The sequence below is a fragment of the Meriones unguiculatus genome, chromosome 1 (assembly GCF_030254825.1).
Source record: "Meriones unguiculatus strain TT.TT164.6M chromosome 1, Bangor_MerUng_6.1, whole genome shotgun sequence".
NCBI classification, from domain to species: Eukaryota; Metazoa; Chordata; class Mammalia; order Rodentia; family Muridae; genus Meriones; species Meriones unguiculatus.
The window spans coordinates 135,062,026-135,081,973 of NC_083349.1; the positions used below are offsets into that span (position 1 = coordinate 135,062,026).

Below are 19,948 nucleotides of genomic sequence, written 5' to 3' on the forward strand. Positions count from 1 at the left end.
CAGCCTTAAGTTTAGCTTTTTTTGGTCTTGTGTAGATTTCAATATCCTGTTAATTGCTCATTATTATAATCTCCTTTTTCAAAAAATGTACTTAGTCTGAATTTTTTCTTCTTTCTTTCTTTCTTTCTTTCTTTCTTTCTTTCTTTCTTTCTTTCTTTCTTTCTTTCTTCCTTTCAGATGATTTATTTAATCTTAGACTCATTCTCTCCTACTATGACAGATTTTTATTGCTCTAGAGTTGTGGGTGAGCATGGTGTCCTTTTTCTTTTGTAGTGATCCCCATTTCATTGTCAAGGTCCTTATAGAGAACCTTGAAGATTTGGGCTGTCTTCCTGTCTCTTTTTCACTGGCGTAGAAACTTGGCTCAGACTGTGAGCAGGAGCACATCTGGGCCACGTTTGCACGGTTTCAGTGTCTGTACAAGGTGCTGAGGGAACCATGGCCTCCCTGCTTTTCCTAATATGAGCCGGAACTAAGGACCCTGTGATTTGTTTGTATTATTTTTGGTCCCTTCGTCATTTCCTCCCTGTAAGCTCTGTGCACTGGTCCTGGCTCCTCCCGTCTCCCCCGTAAGCTCTGTGTACCTCTTGTGGAGCTGCTGTTACTCTGAGGTGAGGACAGAGAAGCAGGTCACTACTGAAGTGCTACACACACTTTTATTTTTTTTCCCAACCAAGATTCAGATTTTCTTAAACAAGTTTTTATCTGCTGTACTCCCTTGGAACAGTTCTCAGAGGCTTTTAGTGGTTGCTTAAAAAATAGCTCCTATACGTTTCATTGGGGAAAGTCTATGACATTCCTTGCCTTCCTATTTGGACATTTCATATTATCTCTTAGGTTTTTTTTCCTCTTCTTTTTTCTTTCCTTTATGACCTGGCATGGAATTCTAGTAGTGCCTTAGGTAGTTATAATGGAAATTTAATATTTTCCTTAACAATTAGGATGCAGATGTTTCTTTCCCACCCCACCCTCCACCCCTCATTGTAGGTGTTGGGCAGTATGTCCCTTCACTCTTGGCTGTTTCACTTTTGCATTTGTGCCCAGGCTCCACATTTTGACTTGATGTGCTGGAAACAGTGATGCAGTTATAAACTGTCTGCTTGGCTCATATATTAGCTCTGTTTTCAGCCAGCTCCCTGGCCTCTGTAAACGAGCTCCTCAGAGCACACTTGTTCTGTTTATCATTTATGAGCCACAGTGCTCATGCAACAGTTGTGTAGAAGAAATGGCATGTTGGAGTAAAGGCACAAAGGTTTAGTTGACTGCCCACCACAGATGCTCACTATGAGGCTGCTTCATCGAGATAATTATCTGATAAGGACAGTCAAGGCCACATTACAAGTGAAAACCTGATGAAAGTAAAGTGCAGATGGCAGCCATGAAGGAGCCATCCTTACCATGCAGTTTAGCTGCAGCTGTTAATAAGACAGAGCTCTCGCTGGAGAAATGGAAATGAGGGGATGCCTGGCCCGAGGAAGTGCTGCATGGACATTATATTTGAAAAGAACTGTTTGTGAAATGAATTAGAGCAAGACATAAATTCATTGTCATTTAGGTTGTTTAGTCTCAAAGTGGGGATCCTGGGGAGTTTGTTTCTTTAATGACCCAATGTGTAAATTAAATTTTCTGAAAGCACACTCATTTCTAAGCATTAATTTGAAACTCATTTCAATTGTTTCACAATAGTCTCTCCCTCCCATCTTCAGGGAAAACCCAATTGTCTTGTAACATTCCTTTATAGAATTTGACCTCAGTGACTTATGATGGAAACAATTTTTTTATTTCATTTATTTATGTGTGTGTGATGTGTGAGGGTGTATGTGTCACAGTATGTGTAGGAAGGTCAGAAGACCACCTGTAGGAGTCTGTTGCCTCCTTCCTCCATTTGGGTCCCAGGGGTCAAACTCAGGTCATCTGGCTTGATAGTTACTCACTGAGCCAGCTAGCTTGCCTGGTGGAAATAAATTAAATATGCAGTGGAAACAGTATTCCCATCTTGTAGTACATGGAAGTGCCATTCTATAAAATTGATTTTTCAAACTTTAGATAGGAATTGTAGATTGAGCAAACATTTGTTTAAATGTGTTTTTGAGAATGTTGAAAGTATGAAGATCTATTTTTGGAAGTGAGATGTAGAATTTAGTTTTCCTTCAAATGCTCTGCAGGAAAAGTAAATATGAATTCCTCTTTTTGTTTGTTTTGTAGGCAGCAGGAGCAATCCGACCTCTGGTATCCACGGTCATCAGTCCCTCCGCTGATGGTTGCTTAGACCACTCACTGGACCGTGCCAAATACAGGGCAAGCGAAATGCCACAGGCTTTTCTCTTTGATGTGATCTATGAAGCATATCAGCAGGTAAGAATCTGGGCTTTCAAAAAGCTGCGGTTCTCAAAACTGTGCCCACATTTAAATTTCTAAAAAGACCCGTGAGGCTCAGCGTGTAGCTGTAGTCCACGCCTGAGTGTATTGCTGAGGAGCGATAGGGGTGTTCTGTTGGCTGAGAACAGGCAGGCAGTGCGTCTGGAAGAATCCGTTTGGAAACTGCATAAGCTCTGTCCTTCTTTTGATGGGTCACAGAAGGCACTTGCTGGAGCAATGAAAATGCAAGAATATGTGTGTAATGCTTAGAAGTCCATTAGAGGCTCAGAGCCCAGGGCGTTTGTTGGGGCTGGTCTCATAGATGTCCTCTGGCTAGCGCTTACAGAAATTCCACGTTCTCAGGAGGAATGCAGATGTTCAGTGTAAACACTGCTATGCATTCAGACAGCCCAGGCACAGTGAATCTACCGTGGCAGTGCCCTCTCAAATGCTGGCTGCACATTCCTTACAAAGAGCTCTTCTTGAGGACTCTAGATTTAGGCCCAAGATAGTAAAGTTTCTTCACCGATACCTACACATCTTTTATAAATATTTAACTTAACTATAAAAATATCACCCCTCAAACTGGTACTGAAGTGTCAGTATTTTTTTTTTCTTTCATTTGGAAACCTTCTGTGCTTATACACTTCTATTGTCATTTGTTTACAGAGTTGAACACGTCATTATTGAGCGTCATACAATTGATCTATCGGAAACTTCTCAGTGAAACACAGTGGCGTAACTCAGTGCTTGAAAGGCATTGAGTAATCAGTAGATGTGTTGAGCAAGATCAACAGTTAGGGTTCTAGGTAACAGAAACAAATGCATTTGTACTAAATGTCGTAGATACAGCTACGTTAGAGAGTGGTAGTAGTTGTTTACATACATATGTTGAATTATCAATATTTGGCTCCAGTTACATTTAGAACAAGATTGATTATGTAAGATTTCATTTTAACAAGAAGTTCAGCCAGTTTTCTTTTTCTTAAAATAGGTTGGAATTAAAAAAAAAATAGGCTGGAATACAAGCCATTATTTTGAGAATTTTATTTTGATTATGCTCATTGTACTATTATGGATTTCTCTAAGTTAAGTTCACATATCCCATTTTATAGACTGAATATTGCTGAGCTACATTCTGACATCAGCATATTTCTGAGGTTTGTGAAAGTGTTTATTAATTTTAATATGTACCCTTCTATGCTGTTTTAGTTTGAACATGAACCATCTACCCCAGGTTCATGTGTTGACTGCTTGGCCCCAGTCTGGTGGTGCTCTTTTAAGAGGTGGGAGAAACTTTATAATGGAAGCTGGAAGAAGTAGGCTACTTTGACAGATGAATCTTATCCTGTTCTCTTTTATTTTACTTTTTGATTTCTTGCACAGGATTCTCATAGCCTACTCTGACCTCAAACTATGTATCCAAGGTTGGCCTTGGACTCCTGTGCTGGTATAAGCATGAACCACCATGCCTGCCCTGGTCTCGTTCTGTATTCCTTTCTCTGCTTCCATTCTGATATGGTGGCGCTTGTCTTTGATATTGGACTGTAACCTCTGAAATAATGAACAAAATAAATCCTTCTTTTCTTAAGTTGTTCCTGTCAGGTATTTTGTTGTAGCAATGAAAAGCCCAAGACATATAATATATTTTTGGCAACTGGGATAATTTAGAGAATGTAGAATGAAGCACTTTAATATTTCAAATGGATTTGAAGGTAAAATTGGGATAATTTCCCCAGAAGATGTATATAACATATCAAAGATATGGAAGAGTCATTAGTCCACAGATTTGTTTTGAGAAACTAGGATATAGTTATCTTTTATTGAGAGGGAAGTGAAGGTTTTAGGGGATTAGAATTAGAATTTACTGTTGACATTGGCAAGTATGAAATTCCTTCCAGGCATCTGATTATGAATGCTAAGAAAGTGTAAAGAAGAGTGAAGATTGCTTTTGTTAAAAAACAACAACAAAACAACAAACAAACAAACAAACCCCACCAAATCTTCACTTCCTCTGTGGGGTGCCTGGTGGGTTAATTAATAGCAGGATGAAGTTGAAAGCTTTCCTTCGTCTTGTATCTCCCTCTTTTTTTGCTTTAAAATCTTGGAATCAGATCCTGACTCAATTGTGCATGTGAATGTTAGTTAATTAAGAATGTGCATAGAAATCTTCCCTTTCAGGGCTGAAGACTTCAAAATAGAACAACTAAGGAGTTTTCATTGGATTCTCAACTTCCAGCCTTTAAAACCTTCTTTTCCAGAATCTTTGAGTGACATCTAGAAGTCTTCAGTCATTTCCCCAAGCTTTTCAGGGGCAGGAGAGCCTTTCAGGCACATTATGCCACGTTGAGGAGCAATCCCAGAATCAGATAATCTCCTCTAAGCAGAAGCAGGATGGGAACCAAATTTCCACTTGTTTCAGGACCACAGTTTTGTAGTCAAGCATTCACTTTGCTGACCAAAATCCTATCCACATACACCCACCCAGCCAAACTTTATTCCCTCCAGTGCAGGACTTGGCTATCCCCGGTGAGAAAGTTGGACATGGAGTAGCATCTATCATCATCATCTTGTCATCTATCTATCTATCTATCTATCTATCTATCTATCTATCTATCTATCTTTCTAACTTTCTATCTATCCATTGTGCTGAGGGATGGGTGGGGATTTATGGGAAACAGGGCCTATGAATTGTAGCAAAGTGCTGAGGTCACTAGAGGTTGAAGGTGGTGGTGTACATGAAAACCTGGTTTGAATGCATTTCAGACAGAAGAAAGGAACCGTTTGGGGAAGAACTTTGGCACATTTAAGCAGGAGATGAAATAGGTAGGTACTAGGAGTTTCAGTTCAAGAGAGATGACTTAACAGCTCATTGATGGGAGGCAGTGTTGGAGTGAGGGCTGGGGCCCTGTAGCAGGAGTGTCAGGTCGAGCCCACCCTGGCTGGGATGTGGATGGCACAGGGCATGAGAAAATGCAGAGTAGGTGAATACAGGTGCAAGGTTTGAACTGTTCTCCTAGTCTGTGTTCTCTTCTGCTCTAGGGAGCAGGTCTTCTATCCAGGGAGGGGTGTGAGCACCATAGGAAGGCTTTTTGGGTAGCAAATAGTGGTGTTTTATTCTTTCCTTTTCCTTACCTTCTTTTAGTGCTGGAGATTGAACCCATGAACGTGCACATGTCAAGCAAGCGTGCGGTCAACTTTTCATTCTTATATTAGGCCTAAAACATATATAAAGCTTTTCTGATGAAAAAAAAAATAACAGATGTGTTTTGGGGTTATTTATAGCAAACTGTAATAAAAACCTTTGATTGAAAAATCTACAAAGCTTTTGAGTGGTTCAGTCATTTATGTGGCCTTGAGATACATAGACTTACATTGACCTTTTTTTCAGGATAGAACTTCTTGTTGTGCAACTAATGTGAAAAATGCATACTAAAATTCACCATTTTCCAAAAGTCGAGTAGAAGTCTGCTCATTGTAGCCAAGGCTATTTGAAGTTGAGTTATGAAGCATGCCCCTGGATGTTGTAGGGGACCTTGTTGGATGGTGTAGGTGACTGCAGGGTACAGAGGCCGTGTCTGCTCCGTGCAGCCTGCTGTTCCTAGCTCCATTGCTGCTTCCTGCTTATCTCATGTGTGCTTTGACCATGCTCAACTCCTTTTATCTCCTTTGCATATGATCCCTGCTTCTCTCTGGAATTGCATTCCAATTTTATGTCTCTCTTCCAAGCAGATACTTAAGATCATAATATAAATATTTAATTCGTTTTCCTTTGGTCCTGGGCTCTTCTGTATGATTAGATATTCATTGGTTTTCTTTTGTTTCTTTCTTTTAAGATCATCTGGAAAACAAGACTACCCTTTGGGAATTTTTAATGATATAGTAAGAAGTTGCTATAGGAACAGATTCCTAAAGAAAATAGCGAGACTTAAAGAACAGCAAACAAATCTTACAGTAGCATCAAGTAAAACCCTAAGAGTGGTCCCTGAGAGTTCTACTAACTGTTAAAATATGCTATTCTATCCTTGCAGTCTAAAGGCAAACAATAGACTATTACACAGAAACCCTTTCCAATTGCACAAGTCTGTTTCTTGAGAAAGTTGGTGTGGTGGTCACAGATCATATCTCAGGCTTCATTGTTGGGAAACTCCACCTCATTGTTTTCACACATATTTCCAAGCGTGCGAACTTTGGAATAGCTGATATGTTAACTAAGGTTTTGAGAATGCACATGCATAAAAGATATAGCAAGATTCATGAGTGACAGAAGTATTCTATGGGATGTTGGTTATTTGATTGAAATTTTGACTTGCTTTCCTAGGCTTCCATGTTGCTATATGTCTTGTTTGCACATTATTCTTCAGTAGAGTCTGAGAAAAAAAATCTTCTTTTTACAATACATTGCTTACTAAACTCAGAATGCAATGTCCTAGCATCTTCAACAAATGGTGCTGGACCAACTGGATGTCTACATGCAGAAAAATGAAAATAGATCCATATTTTTCACCTTGCACAAAACTAAAGTCAAAGTGGATCAAGGACCTCAACATAAAACCAGACACTCTAAGTCAATTGGAAAAAAAAAATGGGGAACAGCCTAGAACTCATTGGCACAGGAGACAACTTCCTGAACAGAACACCAACAGCACAGGCTCTAAGAGCAACAATCAATAAATAACCTCATGAAACTGAAAAGCTTCTGTAAAGCAAAAGACTCTGTCATCAAAACAAAACAACAGCCTACAGATTGGGAAAGAATCTTCACCAACCCTTTATCTGACAGAGGGCTAATATCCAGTATATATAAAGAACTAAAAAAGCAGAAAAGCAACAAACCAAGTAATCCCATTAAAAAATGGGGAACGGAGCTAAACAGAGAATTCTTGACAGAGGAACATCGAATGGCAGAGAAACACTTAAAGAAATGCTCAACCTCATTAGCCATTAGGGAGATGCAAATCAAAACGACCCTGAGATTTCACCTTACACCTATCAGAATGGCCAAGATGAAAAACTCAAGTGATAACACATGCTGGAGAGGTTGTGGAGAAAGGGGAACCCTCCTCCATTGCTGGTGGGAATGTAAACTGGTACAACCACTTTGGAAGTCAATCTGGCGCTTTCTAAGACAATTAGGAGTAGTGCTACCTCAAGACCCAGCTATACCACTCCTAGTGGTATACCCAGATGTCCATCAATGGAGGAATGGATACAGAAATTGTGGTATTTTTACACAATGGAATACTACTCAGCAATCAAAAAGAAGGAAATCATGAAATTTGCAGGCAAGTGGTGGGATCTAGAAAAGATCATTCTGAGTGAAGTATCCCAGAAGGAGAAAGACAAACATGGTATATACTCACTTATATAGACCTATAAGATATGATAAACATAATGAAATCTACACACCTAAAGAAGATAATCAAGAAAGTGGACACGGGCGAAGATGATCAATCCTCATTTAGAAAGACAAATGGGATGCACATTTAAGGTATGACAGGAATCTACTGCAAAAGGCATTTGAAAGACTCTACCTAGCAGTGTTTCAAAGCATACACTAAGACTCATAACCAAACCCTCGGCAGAGTGCAGGGAATCATATGAAAAAAGGGGAGTTAGTATGATATGGAAAGGATAGGAGCTCTACAAGGACCAAATATATCCGGGCACAGGGTCTTTTCTGAGACTGATACTCAACCAAGGACCATCTATGGATATAACCTAGAACTTCTGCTCGGATGTGGCCCGTGGTAGCTCAGTAACCAAATAGTTTTCAAAAGTAAGGGGAACAAGGACTATTTCTAACAGGATCTCAAGGTCAGGCTCCTTGACTCCCCTCCCCCCCCAGGGGAGGAGCAGTCCTGTTAGGTCACAGAGGAGGACTCTACAGCCAGCCCTGAATATACCTGATAAAACAGGGTCAAATGAAAGGGGAGGAGGTCCTTCCCTATCAGTGGACTTGGAAAGGGGCAGGGAGGAGACCAGGGAGGGAGTGTGGGGTTAGGGAGGGAATGAGGGAGCGGGATACAGCGGGGACACAGAGTTAACAAAATGTAACTAAAAAGAAAAATAAAATTAAAAAAAAAACAAAACAAAACAAAAAAAAACCAAACAAACCCAGACCAAAAAAAAAAAAAAAAAAAAAAAAAGAATGCAATGTCCTTCTCAGTTTGCACTGATTCTTGCTATATCCCTGGGTACTGAAATATGATAAAATTAAAGAATGTAACAGGGATTTATTCATAACACATATCCTGCTCATACCTCACATGGATTGAAGTGAATAAAGTCTGGGTCTTATATGGTCAATATATCTGGTACGCAGGTGCTGATTTAATAGGAAACCACTTAAAAAGATGGTTTTATGAAAACTGTTCTGCTTTTGTCCTTTGAGCATAGTGATTAATGGTAGTTTATTTATTTATATAGTCTTATTTCTTGTACCACCTTCTTTCATCTTGGATTTTCAATAAGCACAAAATAGGACAGTACTGAATGTGTAGTGGGGCTTGGAATAGAGTTTGAGTTTTTTTTTTTGTATTTTCAGTCTTGGAAAAAGGAGTCTAAGAACAAGCCTAATGGTATAATCTGGGGCCTACAGATGAGTGAAAAAGAAAGAGGAGGAATAAGCTGTTTCTCAGCATGGATAGCAGGCAAAGGACAGGCAATGAAAAGGTTTGTGTGTGTGTGTGTGTGTGTGTGTGTGTGTGTGTATGTGTGTGTGTGTGTATGCAGGATGTGCAAGTGATACGACAGGAAATAAGAGGAAAAATTAAGGTGAAATGGATAGGGATCAAAAAAATGAAGCATTCTGAATCAGAAAGGTGAAGATTTTCATGCTGATGTATCTACAAATGGTTATTTCATTTTGACTAAAGTGTCAATTGCCAACTATGTGTAGTAGCAATTGGTGCATCTTGGCTGGGAACAGGACTTGCATCTGTGATGCCTCATGGTGAAGACCAGACTCAGCCTCTGTGATGTGTTGGAGACTGAACACTACCCAACTCACAGTGTTCTCTACTTGTCAAACTTTGTCGTTTTCTTTTTGCTTTAATTTTTTTGAACAACTATTACACAAAGTACACTAACACAGTGATATTATTTTTCTAGTCCTCTTTTGGAAAAATCTGGAGTGTAGATCAAGATTCTGTGGCCTTTTGCCCAACAGTCCTTATCTAGAGAAATTCTTGGTCATTAGTCTAAATTTTCTCCCTCTGGTTCAGTTCTAGTGTGTCATGATATATATATTTTTTGTAATCAATTTAAGCTGTAACATGAGTTTATCAGTCATTTTAGGCTCACACTACCTGTTCTTGCTTTGAATGTTAAACTTTCTAGTCTATGTGAGTGCAATGGTGTCTATGAAATTCTGTATTTTAGTTGAGTTCACTTAGTGTAGATAAAGCTCTCTCTATACTATTTCTTTTTTTTTTTATTGCAGACCCTCACACTCTGAATGACTGTGTCCTGCTGAAGTACACATGCTAAAATCTAAGTTCTACAAAGGTGATATTTAAAGGGATGCTTTCAAGAGGTGGCTTGCTTACCAGACTCCTTCCTGCAAGATAGGGTTGGTGTAGCTAGTAAAGAGCCACAGGAAGCTGGCTTTTGTTATCAGTACCCAGCAGGAGGCCCGTCTATGCAGCTTTACTCTCTCTGTAGGAAGTGCCCCTCTACACTGCAATCTGCTGGTGACTTGATCTGGACTTGATAGCCTAGAATTATGATAATTTTTCCTGTTCACAAATTATCCTGTTTGAGTTATTATTGCAATCTGAATATACCTAGACTTACTGAAGTCTCATTAATACTGTTAGTCAATATTTCTTGTTCATTTTATCCTCTGTATAGTTCTGATTGATTTAGTGTAGTTTCTTTTATAACCTAGATATTATTTCTTGCTTTTACTGACTGTATAGATCTTCTCTGAGGCTGTCAGCATTGTCTTTAACATACTTCATTATGATGCTTACAGCCCTGTCAGTCTTAGGTCTTTGTAAATTTCCTGTGTGTGGTGATATATTTTATTCTCCTGGTAGTACGTTCTCACTTCACAATTAACTCCTCAGTGCATTGGGGGATCATTTAAAGTATTCTGTAATTCAGGATTCCTACTTTCTTCTTCTCATCATCCATTCTTAGTAATTAGTGTTTCCTTTGTGTGTTTAATCTCTGCTATAAAGATATGTTGAGTACTTTGGGGCTCATTATTTGTTGATTTTTGTGTAGCCACTTCATTTTAATTTTTTAAATTGCTTTCAAAAATGTCTTCTTGGCAAAGGCTCTCGAGGAATGTTAAGCCTCAGACAAAAGTAAATGCTGATGCAAGATCTATTACCAATGTGCCTACTGCCTCAGGAGCACACAGACCTTGTCTTTCCGACTCCCAGATAGGCTGAGGAGAAGGTCTGCATGCTTCTCTGAGTCAACTGTCCAAAGAGCCAGGACTCATCTGCCTCTTTCTTAGAAACTCTGCTTCCGTCACTAGGTGACTTCAGAAATGAGGCACCTTGGCTGGTGCCATGGTGCTTTATCATACTTCCCATGCAGAGCCACCAGAGACAATGCATCAGCAGATACAGGACCTGCAGCTTGTATGCTGTCCCTCCTGCACAGGGCTGGAGAGACTGGGAGACTCATAGGTCAGCATACTTTGTCACTGGTATTCCATGCATTGGCCGTCACTCTATTCCTACCAGTTATATATCTGCTAAATTCCTCATGTTTGGACATTTTTATTGGTATTCAATGGAATTATAAACAAGAATTAAACTTATGTTCTTACATTTTAGTTTTCACTTTTGAACATCCAGCTCATTATTCAGAACTTTCACATTCTTTGAGGGATGTTACTGCATATGTTATATATTTCCTTAGTAATTTTTCAAATTATTAAGGTATTTTCTATTGCACTTTTTTACTGTTATGTTTTCCATCGCTGTATTGAACTTATAGGTTGCAAATATTGACAACTTGGTGTTAAACCTACACTTAAATTGCAAGGAAATAATGACATATAGTGTCTTTTGCTTTGTCAAGTACCTTGGTTTAAATTTGTAAAACATTAAGCCTAGTGGCTTTATGTTGTCTTTTGGCATAAAATATGACATGCCCTAAAGGTGTGTTTTTCTCCTTTTGTGGTATGGAGTCCTTAGAAAACATCCTCCAAAGCTGTATACTTTTACCCAAGCTCACACTTCTTTTGGGACTTCATGTTAACAAGATGTGAAAGTATTTCTTGAGTTAGATTAAACAGGTTTAAAGAATATGGCTTGGATGTGGTTGAATTTCAAATGGGTGTAAAAATAACAGAAGAAAAATCAAAGGAGGAAGCAAACAGAGGCCAGAGACTCAGAGCCTAGGGAGAGGCTAACAAAATATGTCTCTTTCTTCCTGTGGTTTGCTCTGAGTTTGTGACATTGTGCCAGAAAAAGAGAATGCTGCGGAAAGCTTTTGATTTGGAAGACTCTTTTCAGGGGAGAAAGTCAAAGGTGGGGATGGTAGGTGTGAGAAGACTCAGGCAGCATGCTGCATAGTCCACTCAAGGAGGAACAGTGGACCTCTTGGCACGGTTGTGGGCATTTTCTCCTGCCTTCCACAATCCTGTTATCTTTGCTGCAGAATATGGCAAGAAATGCTGCATTTTTAAGTGACAAAAGTGATTCTACCCCCCAGATCAGGGCCTGATTTCTGGTGGACAGTCAGGAGGAGCCTGAAGTGACAAGGAAAACTGACACAGGTGGAAGAATTAAAAATAACCAAGACTCATACTTTTGGTTTTGTATATGGCAAGAAGTGACAGACATTAGTTTCCAGGCCATCCTCTGGCGTTGTTAGGGTGGCAGACTCGGGAATAGGCAGTCAGCGATGGGAGCACTGCCCTTATATCACAAAGTGCGTGTGAACAAGGGCATCCACTGTTCAGTGTTCAGAAGGAAAACTGAGCGCTTGGCCTTAAAACTAGACGGAAGCTGCTGCTTTGCCTGATGAGATGGACTAGGTTTGGATTTCCTTTGCTCCTGTGGCTTGCTCTTAGTCCTTTTAAATCTTACGTGTTCAGTGTGTACATTACTATATTGGGAACTCTGTGGCTTGAGTAAACCCTTTTCTTAGGCAGGCTTTAGAACTTCAATTCCTTGCATTTGTTGTTGTTGTTGTTGTTTTGTTTTGTTCTACAAAGTTGTAGCATGACAGAACAAGTATGGTGGGAAAGATGGTATATCTTACCAAAAGAATGTGGGTTGCAAAACAAAACAAAACAAAAGAAAAAAAAAGACTTTTTTTTTCATACCATTCTCACTGCTTTTGGGATGATTAGTGAACTCTTAGGTGTATTCCTGAAATGTATGCTGTTCCTCTGTGATTTATGTCACTGTGTCAGCTTGATCAAATGGGCTTACTTTTGGTGTTGGTTGATCAATAGGGCAATGTGGGCAGTGCTAAGATGGCAGGTGAGCAACACACACAACTCTCTCCAAAGGCATCTTTCCTGTCAGGGAGACTGGACAACAGACTTCAAAAGTCCTTGAGAGTTTCAGGCTGGTCTTGCTGTTGAGGTCATTGCACCTCTGAACATGTTTTCTACCTGCTTACACTGTTGATCATTAGTAGCAGCCTATGCCTGGGGGCCCACAGAAGCAGTGGACAGGCACAGGCCTATTGCCTTTACACTTTTCTGTGGATTCGCTTAGTCCTCCTTCAGTGGCTGCTGGGCCTGTCCTGGCAGACTGAGCACTCAGGGGTGGTTCCTCTTCCAATATTTCCATCTATCGTTTTGTTTCTTTCCCTCCCTCCCTTCCCGGCTTTGTGGGCTTTAATCTTCATGATCTAGTACATGTGTTTACGGTGGGTCTTACTTCCCGTGCTGCTTGAGATCAGTTCCAGTGTGGAGGGCAGACTACGCTCTAGTCCGCTGGAAGGTGCGCAAGCAGCTCTTACTGCCCTTTCTCCATCGCTAAATTACTGTCTTGCCGTGGCCTAAAACGCAGTAGACCTTTACAAGATACCCAGGCCTTCTATAAAGTGGCCATTTTCCGAGACGTTTGGTGCCAGTGTTGTTTGAGTTTGTAGTATAAGCTTCTTCTGGGGTGTCTTACAAAGGACTAGCCGGTGCCAAAAGACCTAGAAGAAAAAGCTTTGCTTTTAAGTGGTTTTGGCAGGGCTTGGCTCATTGGTATGTCTCCTGGTACACTGGAAAGTCTGTGTGATTTCTAATATAAGTTTCTCTAGCAATGTTAAAGCTAGCCTGTTTATGCATTCACCCATGTTATAGAAATTACCCAGCTCTGAAGCATTTTGTAGGGCTCATACCCTGCAAAGTTACATTCTCTTGAACTACATTAATATTTATCACTTGTTTCTCATTTCTGTTCATCTTCTGTTTCATTTTTATGGTGTTGGAGATTGACCATAGGGCCTATTGTGTGCTATTAGGGCACTGTCACTGAGCTATGGTCTTAACACCAGATCACCAGACTTCTGATACAATTTGTGCATTTTCCTATAATACATGATTTTAAATTTAATGTCACTGTTTATGAACAGCCTTACTTCCAGGCGTTAGTATTTTCAGAAAGTCATAAATATTTCCAACTATGAGCTAGTTCTGTGTTTTGTCATTATCTGGATAATTGGTAATTACCCATTTTCATAAGATTTTGAGCAAACTCAATTTTAAAGTTTTTTTGGGACTACTGAAATAAGTAATTCTTTACATTTTGAGTCATTTGCACAAGATTTTTGGTATTGAAATTCATGTCCTTTGTTGAATATCAAAATCACTACACATTTCACAAACTTTATTGTAATTAGCATAAAACATAAAACTACATATCATGCCCCTTGGATTGGACCAAATCATCACTTTGGAACTCTTGATATACAGCATAGACTGTACAGCCAGCCCTCCGGTAGACAAAACAGACCTATGAGTAGTGATGGGCAGGTCAGGTCAGATGGACAAACTCATATGAGAAAATGAAGCATGGCCAGGGAATTTCAAAATGCAGAAACAGTAAGAAAACAATAGAAATTCCAGAGCCAAGTTTAGTGAATATATTGTTTGTGATTAACAGCAAACCAAAGGATGGGATTGTGAACTTGAAAATCGGCTTGTTTCCAAGGGACCACAGTAGAAGCTGCTGGTTCCTTAACAACCTGGACCCAGGCCTGGAACAGCAGTACCTCTCCAGTGGCCTCCCATTGGAGCAGTCAGGGTCCAGCCTGTATTTAAAGAGGATAATTCCCCAGAACCTTGTGGTCATCTTTAATTCAAAATAGCCATTATGTTTTCGGAGTAAAAAATATGCATCTGAGCTCCTGGAATTTTGTTACTTATTTGCTGGAGTAATTCAGTTCACTTTTTAGTCTGGCTGCTTCTGGCCAGGAAAAAAGCTGTGCCATTTGCCAGAGTGTTGAAAAGGAACACTGTGAATGTAGAAAGTATAAAGAAAAGACAAGAAAAGAAAAGAAAAGAAAAGAAAAGAGAAAAGAAAATAAACTTTTTGTGAATAGTTCTTTTTTTGATTTGGTTTAGTTTGTTGTCTCTAGAAGAGTGTTTATCATGTTGCACATCTACACGCTTTTATGAACAAGGTTCTTTTGAGTTTTGTAGAACTGTAGTGGGTTTATAAATTTTTTTTTCCTGGTGAAATTTTGGTCTTTAGTGGTTTCAATTTATACTTTGCTGCTGAGCATGGCTAGAATACAAACTGTCAAACCACTAAGAATGTATTGTTACACCTTTAAGTGGTCCAACAAGCTTCTTTTTTAAAATTGTGCACAAATTGGTAAGTTTAGAACAAAAAAAACCATCATGAGATAGAGAGTGGCTCAGCAGTGAAGAGCACTCGCTGCTCTTCCAGAGGACCCGAGTTTGTTTCTCAGCACCCACTTGGCAGCTCACAGCGTTGACTCCAGTTTCAGTTGACTGATGTCCTTTTCTGACCTCCATAAGCAGCAGGCACATGTGGCATGCTGACACACATGTAAGCAAAACACTCAAACACATAAAACCTACAGTGTACGTTATAGAAAACAAAGATCTTCACACCATAATGCTGCTGAGCTGGAGTCTCAGTTCAGGGGCCTCTTCAATAATAAGCCACTGTGTTGATCAGTGCGCCATTGCTTGGGTCAACCTGGACTCCACTTTGGTATTCCTTTACCTCTGCCTTATTCCATCAGGGAAAGTAGACTCCTGAAGCAATGAGGACAGTGAGTCTAAAATGCACACTTCTATTTCATCATCAACATCATCATCATCATCATCATCATCATCATCATCATCATTATATACAGTTTATTCACTGTGTATCCTAGTAGTAGCCCCCTCCCTCATCTCCTTCAATCCCACCATCCCTCCCTCTTCCCCTAGTCCACTGATAGGGGAGATTCTCCTATCCTATTATCTGATGCTAGCCTATTAGGTCCATCAGGACTGCCTGTGTCCTCTTCCTCTGTGGGCTGGCTAGGTTACCTCACCATGGGGACGTGATCAAGGAGCAGGCAACCAAGTTCATGTCAGAGACTGTCTCCTCCCCTTACTAAGGAACCCACATGGAGACTGAGCTCTCTATGAGCAACATCTGAGCAGGGGTCTAGGTCCTCTCTGCGCATGGTCCTTGATTTATCAGTCTCTGCATTCTCCCCAGCCCCACCCCTAGCCCAGCTCTGCTTTTTTTTTTTTTTTTTTTGCTTTGTTGGTCTCCTTATGGCACACTTCTATTTCTAAATGATTGACTCAGAACAGTGGTAGCCCCAGACTTGTTTCCAAACTCATAAAAGACAGGTTTGGATGAGTTGATTTCTGAAACTCTTTTTATGTTCTGACTTCATGATTCAGAAGCAGGTCAGGGTTGTGATTATTCAGACAGTATGGCGTAGAGACCGTGAGGACATCCAATGATCATTTTGTTGCTTTCCTGAGTATGATGGCTGTGAGACATTAATCCAACTGGTGGAGACTGGCCTGAGGCAGTGATTCCTCCAGGTTTGGGAGGTGGCGGTGTGGTGGGAAAGATAACTGCCCGATGAATCACTGTGAGGGTAGCCTACATTCTTTGGAGAAGAAAGGATTGCTTCCAAAGAGATTTCCTGTTTGGAGATGAAAACCTAGCAAGAGGGCCATTGTGGTGGCACAGTACCGTCTTTGTATGCAAAGCTCTAGGAGAAATTTACCTTTTAGCTTAAGGAATTTAAACTACTTAATAATTATTCCAGTTTTCACAACATGGCATATTGTTCCTTAACTTTTTTTTTCTAGACAGCAATTATGAAACAGGAAAATAATTTAAAGATCTAGGATTTACACAAATGCTGTGAATTTACCTGTGGCAAATCCTGTTGACAAAGAAAGAGGCCCAAATTCCCTCCCTTCCCCAACAAGACCCATATGTAACAGAGTCACAGACAGCAGGGGTTTTGCAAAGATTCCAAGCTAGGATCTCAAAGTCCCATGCTCTGTGGAGAGCCTGCTCCTGAGCTTCTACCCTTTCTCACAGCTCTGGCCCACTTCTTCTTTTGGAAAGCTGCTCCTGTGCACTGTCCAATTTTTCCGTTGTGGGATTCAAGAACCTGTACCTCTGGGTCCACTCAACTCCCATGTGAAATGTATTTGTTATTGAATAAAAAAAAAAAGTCTGAGTCTTGTGCTTTACAGCAGCTTGCCCTGGGCATAGGTTACAGCTACATGTGGATGTCTGCTGTGCCTTTGTTCTTACTTTGAGTAGATGCCTAGTTCCTTACAGGAACCAGGGACTGATTGGTGACAATATATGTACTGTAGAATCATTGGCAAATTGAAACTGAGCTAAAATGCATCTCTACTTTTACCTCAAAATCTTCCCTTGTCAAATTTTCATGGCCTTTGCAATTTGTATGAAGAGGAAAGGGAAATGATCTTCTGAAGGCAGCCTGTATGGAAAGAATGGTCGCTAGAAGGAATCGTCCTGCCTTTAAAATGAAAAGTCAGTACTGGTTCAGAGAGATTAGCTATTAAATGGTAAAACAAGATAAAGGTTGAAGCTCTGTTATCATTCCCGATGCATTTTCCCCACCACATCTCACAGTGATAGAATGTTTTGTTCTGCTAACAGTTGTGTTGACATGCACAGGAAGCATATCCACCAGGCAAGCATCTTTTAGGTAAGATTTGATACCCCAGTGGGACAGGTCCTGGAGGATTTCCCCAGCGGCACATATTTATTCACATGGTCTTTTATTTTTTTAAATCTATTTTTCATCTTTCTGGTTTATTGTTGTGGTATACTTTTGATATACATACCTCAGGGAAAGTAAATATTTTTTGGAATAGAAGAAATAAAACCTGACTATTTTAGGATGACTGTAGTTCAATGAGGAGGTTCAGGAAATCTATTAAATGTGTGTGCTTAATGACATTGGATTTCTTTCTTAGGAACACACACTTTTCTCAACCTCAGTGTTCTTTAGGGTAAACTGAAAACTACCAAGAAAAAGAAGCATATCCCCATTTCTCAGAATAGCTAAAAACTGCTTTATTTTTTTATTTTCTTCTAAGGTAATTCCAAATTTCTTTTATAAGATAAAAAATAAATAAAAAGAAAGTGAATGTCTAGACTCCCCCTGGCAGAGAAAAACAGATTTCCTCATCGGTTGAGGCCTGTGTGTTCCCTACCACAGAACATTAAATGGAATTAAGGCAGGACGTCCCTGAGACCTTCTTCCTAGTGTACTGTGGGCTGGTCTCCTTACTGCATTTCTGAAGCCCTGAAGTCGTGTATGTCACGTCCTGCTGTACGAAGGCAGTATGACATCCGTAGGGAGGAAGCTGAATTGCACAGTGAGTTCTGTATTGTAAGTTCCATTTTTTATTCATGGCTTTATTAATACAGATGAAGGACTTTTTTTGAAGGTGTTTCCCTCATAAAATGTTCCTGCCATCACATCTTCTCTAAGAAGTTATCACTATCATCATTATTCTATAGAAAGTCGGCATATTATTCTATACCTAAAATGTAATGGTCAATACTTGGGGTAAGCCATTTATCTTAAAATTGAGTTGAATTTGCTACATTGTTCTATAATCAAGTATTATACACTAAAGCCATTTTTCAGGCTTTCATCCTAAAAACTGATAGACAGAATTGCATACATTATTGGTGTATCAATATGTGCACATAGTCGTGTGCCCAAACCAGACCAGTTAACATATCTGTTAGCTTAAATATACATCCCTCTTTTAGAAAATATTTTATTCTTTGAAAATTGCATTTGTACAATTAGAGTGCTATCACACCCACCAATCACTACCTCCCTCCAGGTTCTTCTAGCATCCCTCCTCCCAATCTCATGTCCTCCTTTTCTTTTTGTTAATAAAATCCGGCTGAATCCCGTCAGTGTTGCCTCTCTGTGTGTGTGGGTGTGGGGCATCCAGTGAGCTGCGGGCAGCATGGCATTTGCCACACCCTCACAGGGTGACTCTCCGTCCCTTGAAGGCAATGCTACTAAGGAGTTTGGGGCTGGGATTTTGACTGGTTTGGTCTCATGCAGGTCGTACCTGTGGGCACTACTTCTTGCCTACATTCTAATCTTTGCTGCGTAAGGTTCCCTCCTCCTCCCCTTCTTCCTCCTCCTCCTCCCTGACACCTCCTTTGACATGGTTGGTGATAGAAGAGCTAACTGGGGTCAAGCAACTTCTCTATTTGCAGTTGTTTTTGTACCTCTGACCACTTGCATTTTCCCCTTCCTTTTTTGAAAATTATTTACTCTGGTCCCTTTCCATTTTTACACTTTGGTTTGTGAGCCTAGGCTTTGATGGCTGAACCATCTTTCCAGCCTGGCTTTTACATCTTTAACCTTCAGCTGTTTTCTTATTGAGCCCCACCCACCACATTTGGCATTAACCTTTTATCTGATGATTTGCAAACACTTTCTTCAGTCTCGGTCTCAGGGATCTCTGGAGCGAGCGTCTCTTTTGTCAGTGATTTCCTTTGCAGTGTAGAAGCACTTTAATTCGAACTCCTGCTCATCTATTTTTGGTTTAGCTGCTTGTTTTTTGTTTTTTTATTTTTTTATTTTTTACTTTTTGGAGCTATGGCCAAGAAATGGCTCAGATCAGTGATATGAAGCTTTTCTCTTAATGTTTTCTACTGATTTAAAAGTTTAAGTCATTAAACTAATGTTTTTAGTCTACTTTAAATGGAGTTTTGCAAAATGGTTGCAGTATGAAGCACTGTTTTAAGTCTCTATAATGCTGGTAGCCTGTTTTCCTGACATTATTTATTGAAAAGACTTGACATTTTGAGTTTATGGCATCATTGCTGAAAGCCATTGGAAATACATGATTTGTTTTTGTGTTTTGTATTATGCTCCATTATTCTTCGTGTCTGTTTTTGTGTCAGTACCATGATGTTTTAGTGAGTTACATAGCTTTGTGGTATAATTTGAAATATAATTTGAAAGTCAGTGGTTTGATACTTTCAACTTTGTTTCTTATACTTAAGGTGAAATTTGCTTTTTTGTGTGTTTCATGGTTTCCTATGACTTTTCTGATTTTCTTCCCTATGTTTTATTAGAACATCTTGTGTATGTGTTCGGGTGTGTGTGC

At 39.8% G+C, this 19,948-nt stretch overlaps 1 protein-coding gene across 6 annotated transcripts in view; it reads left to right on the forward strand.

Annotated features, from left to right (window-relative positions):
* The window catches only part of Crppa (CDP-L-ribitol pyrophosphorylase A), a 310,932-nt gene that overhangs the window by 34,604 nt on the left and 256,380 nt on the right, over nt 1–19,948 (forward strand). For all 6 annotated transcript variants that reach the window (XR_009585522.1, XM_060367222.1, XM_060367216.1 and 3 more), the window contains exon 3: nt 2,206–2,355. Coding sequence is in view for 5 of the 6 variants with exons in the window: in XM_060367222.1 (XP_060223205.1) it covers nt 2,206–2,355 (150 nt within the window). In the remaining variant the exon portion in view is untranslated. The remainder of the gene's footprint in view (nt 1–2,205; nt 2,356–19,948) is intronic.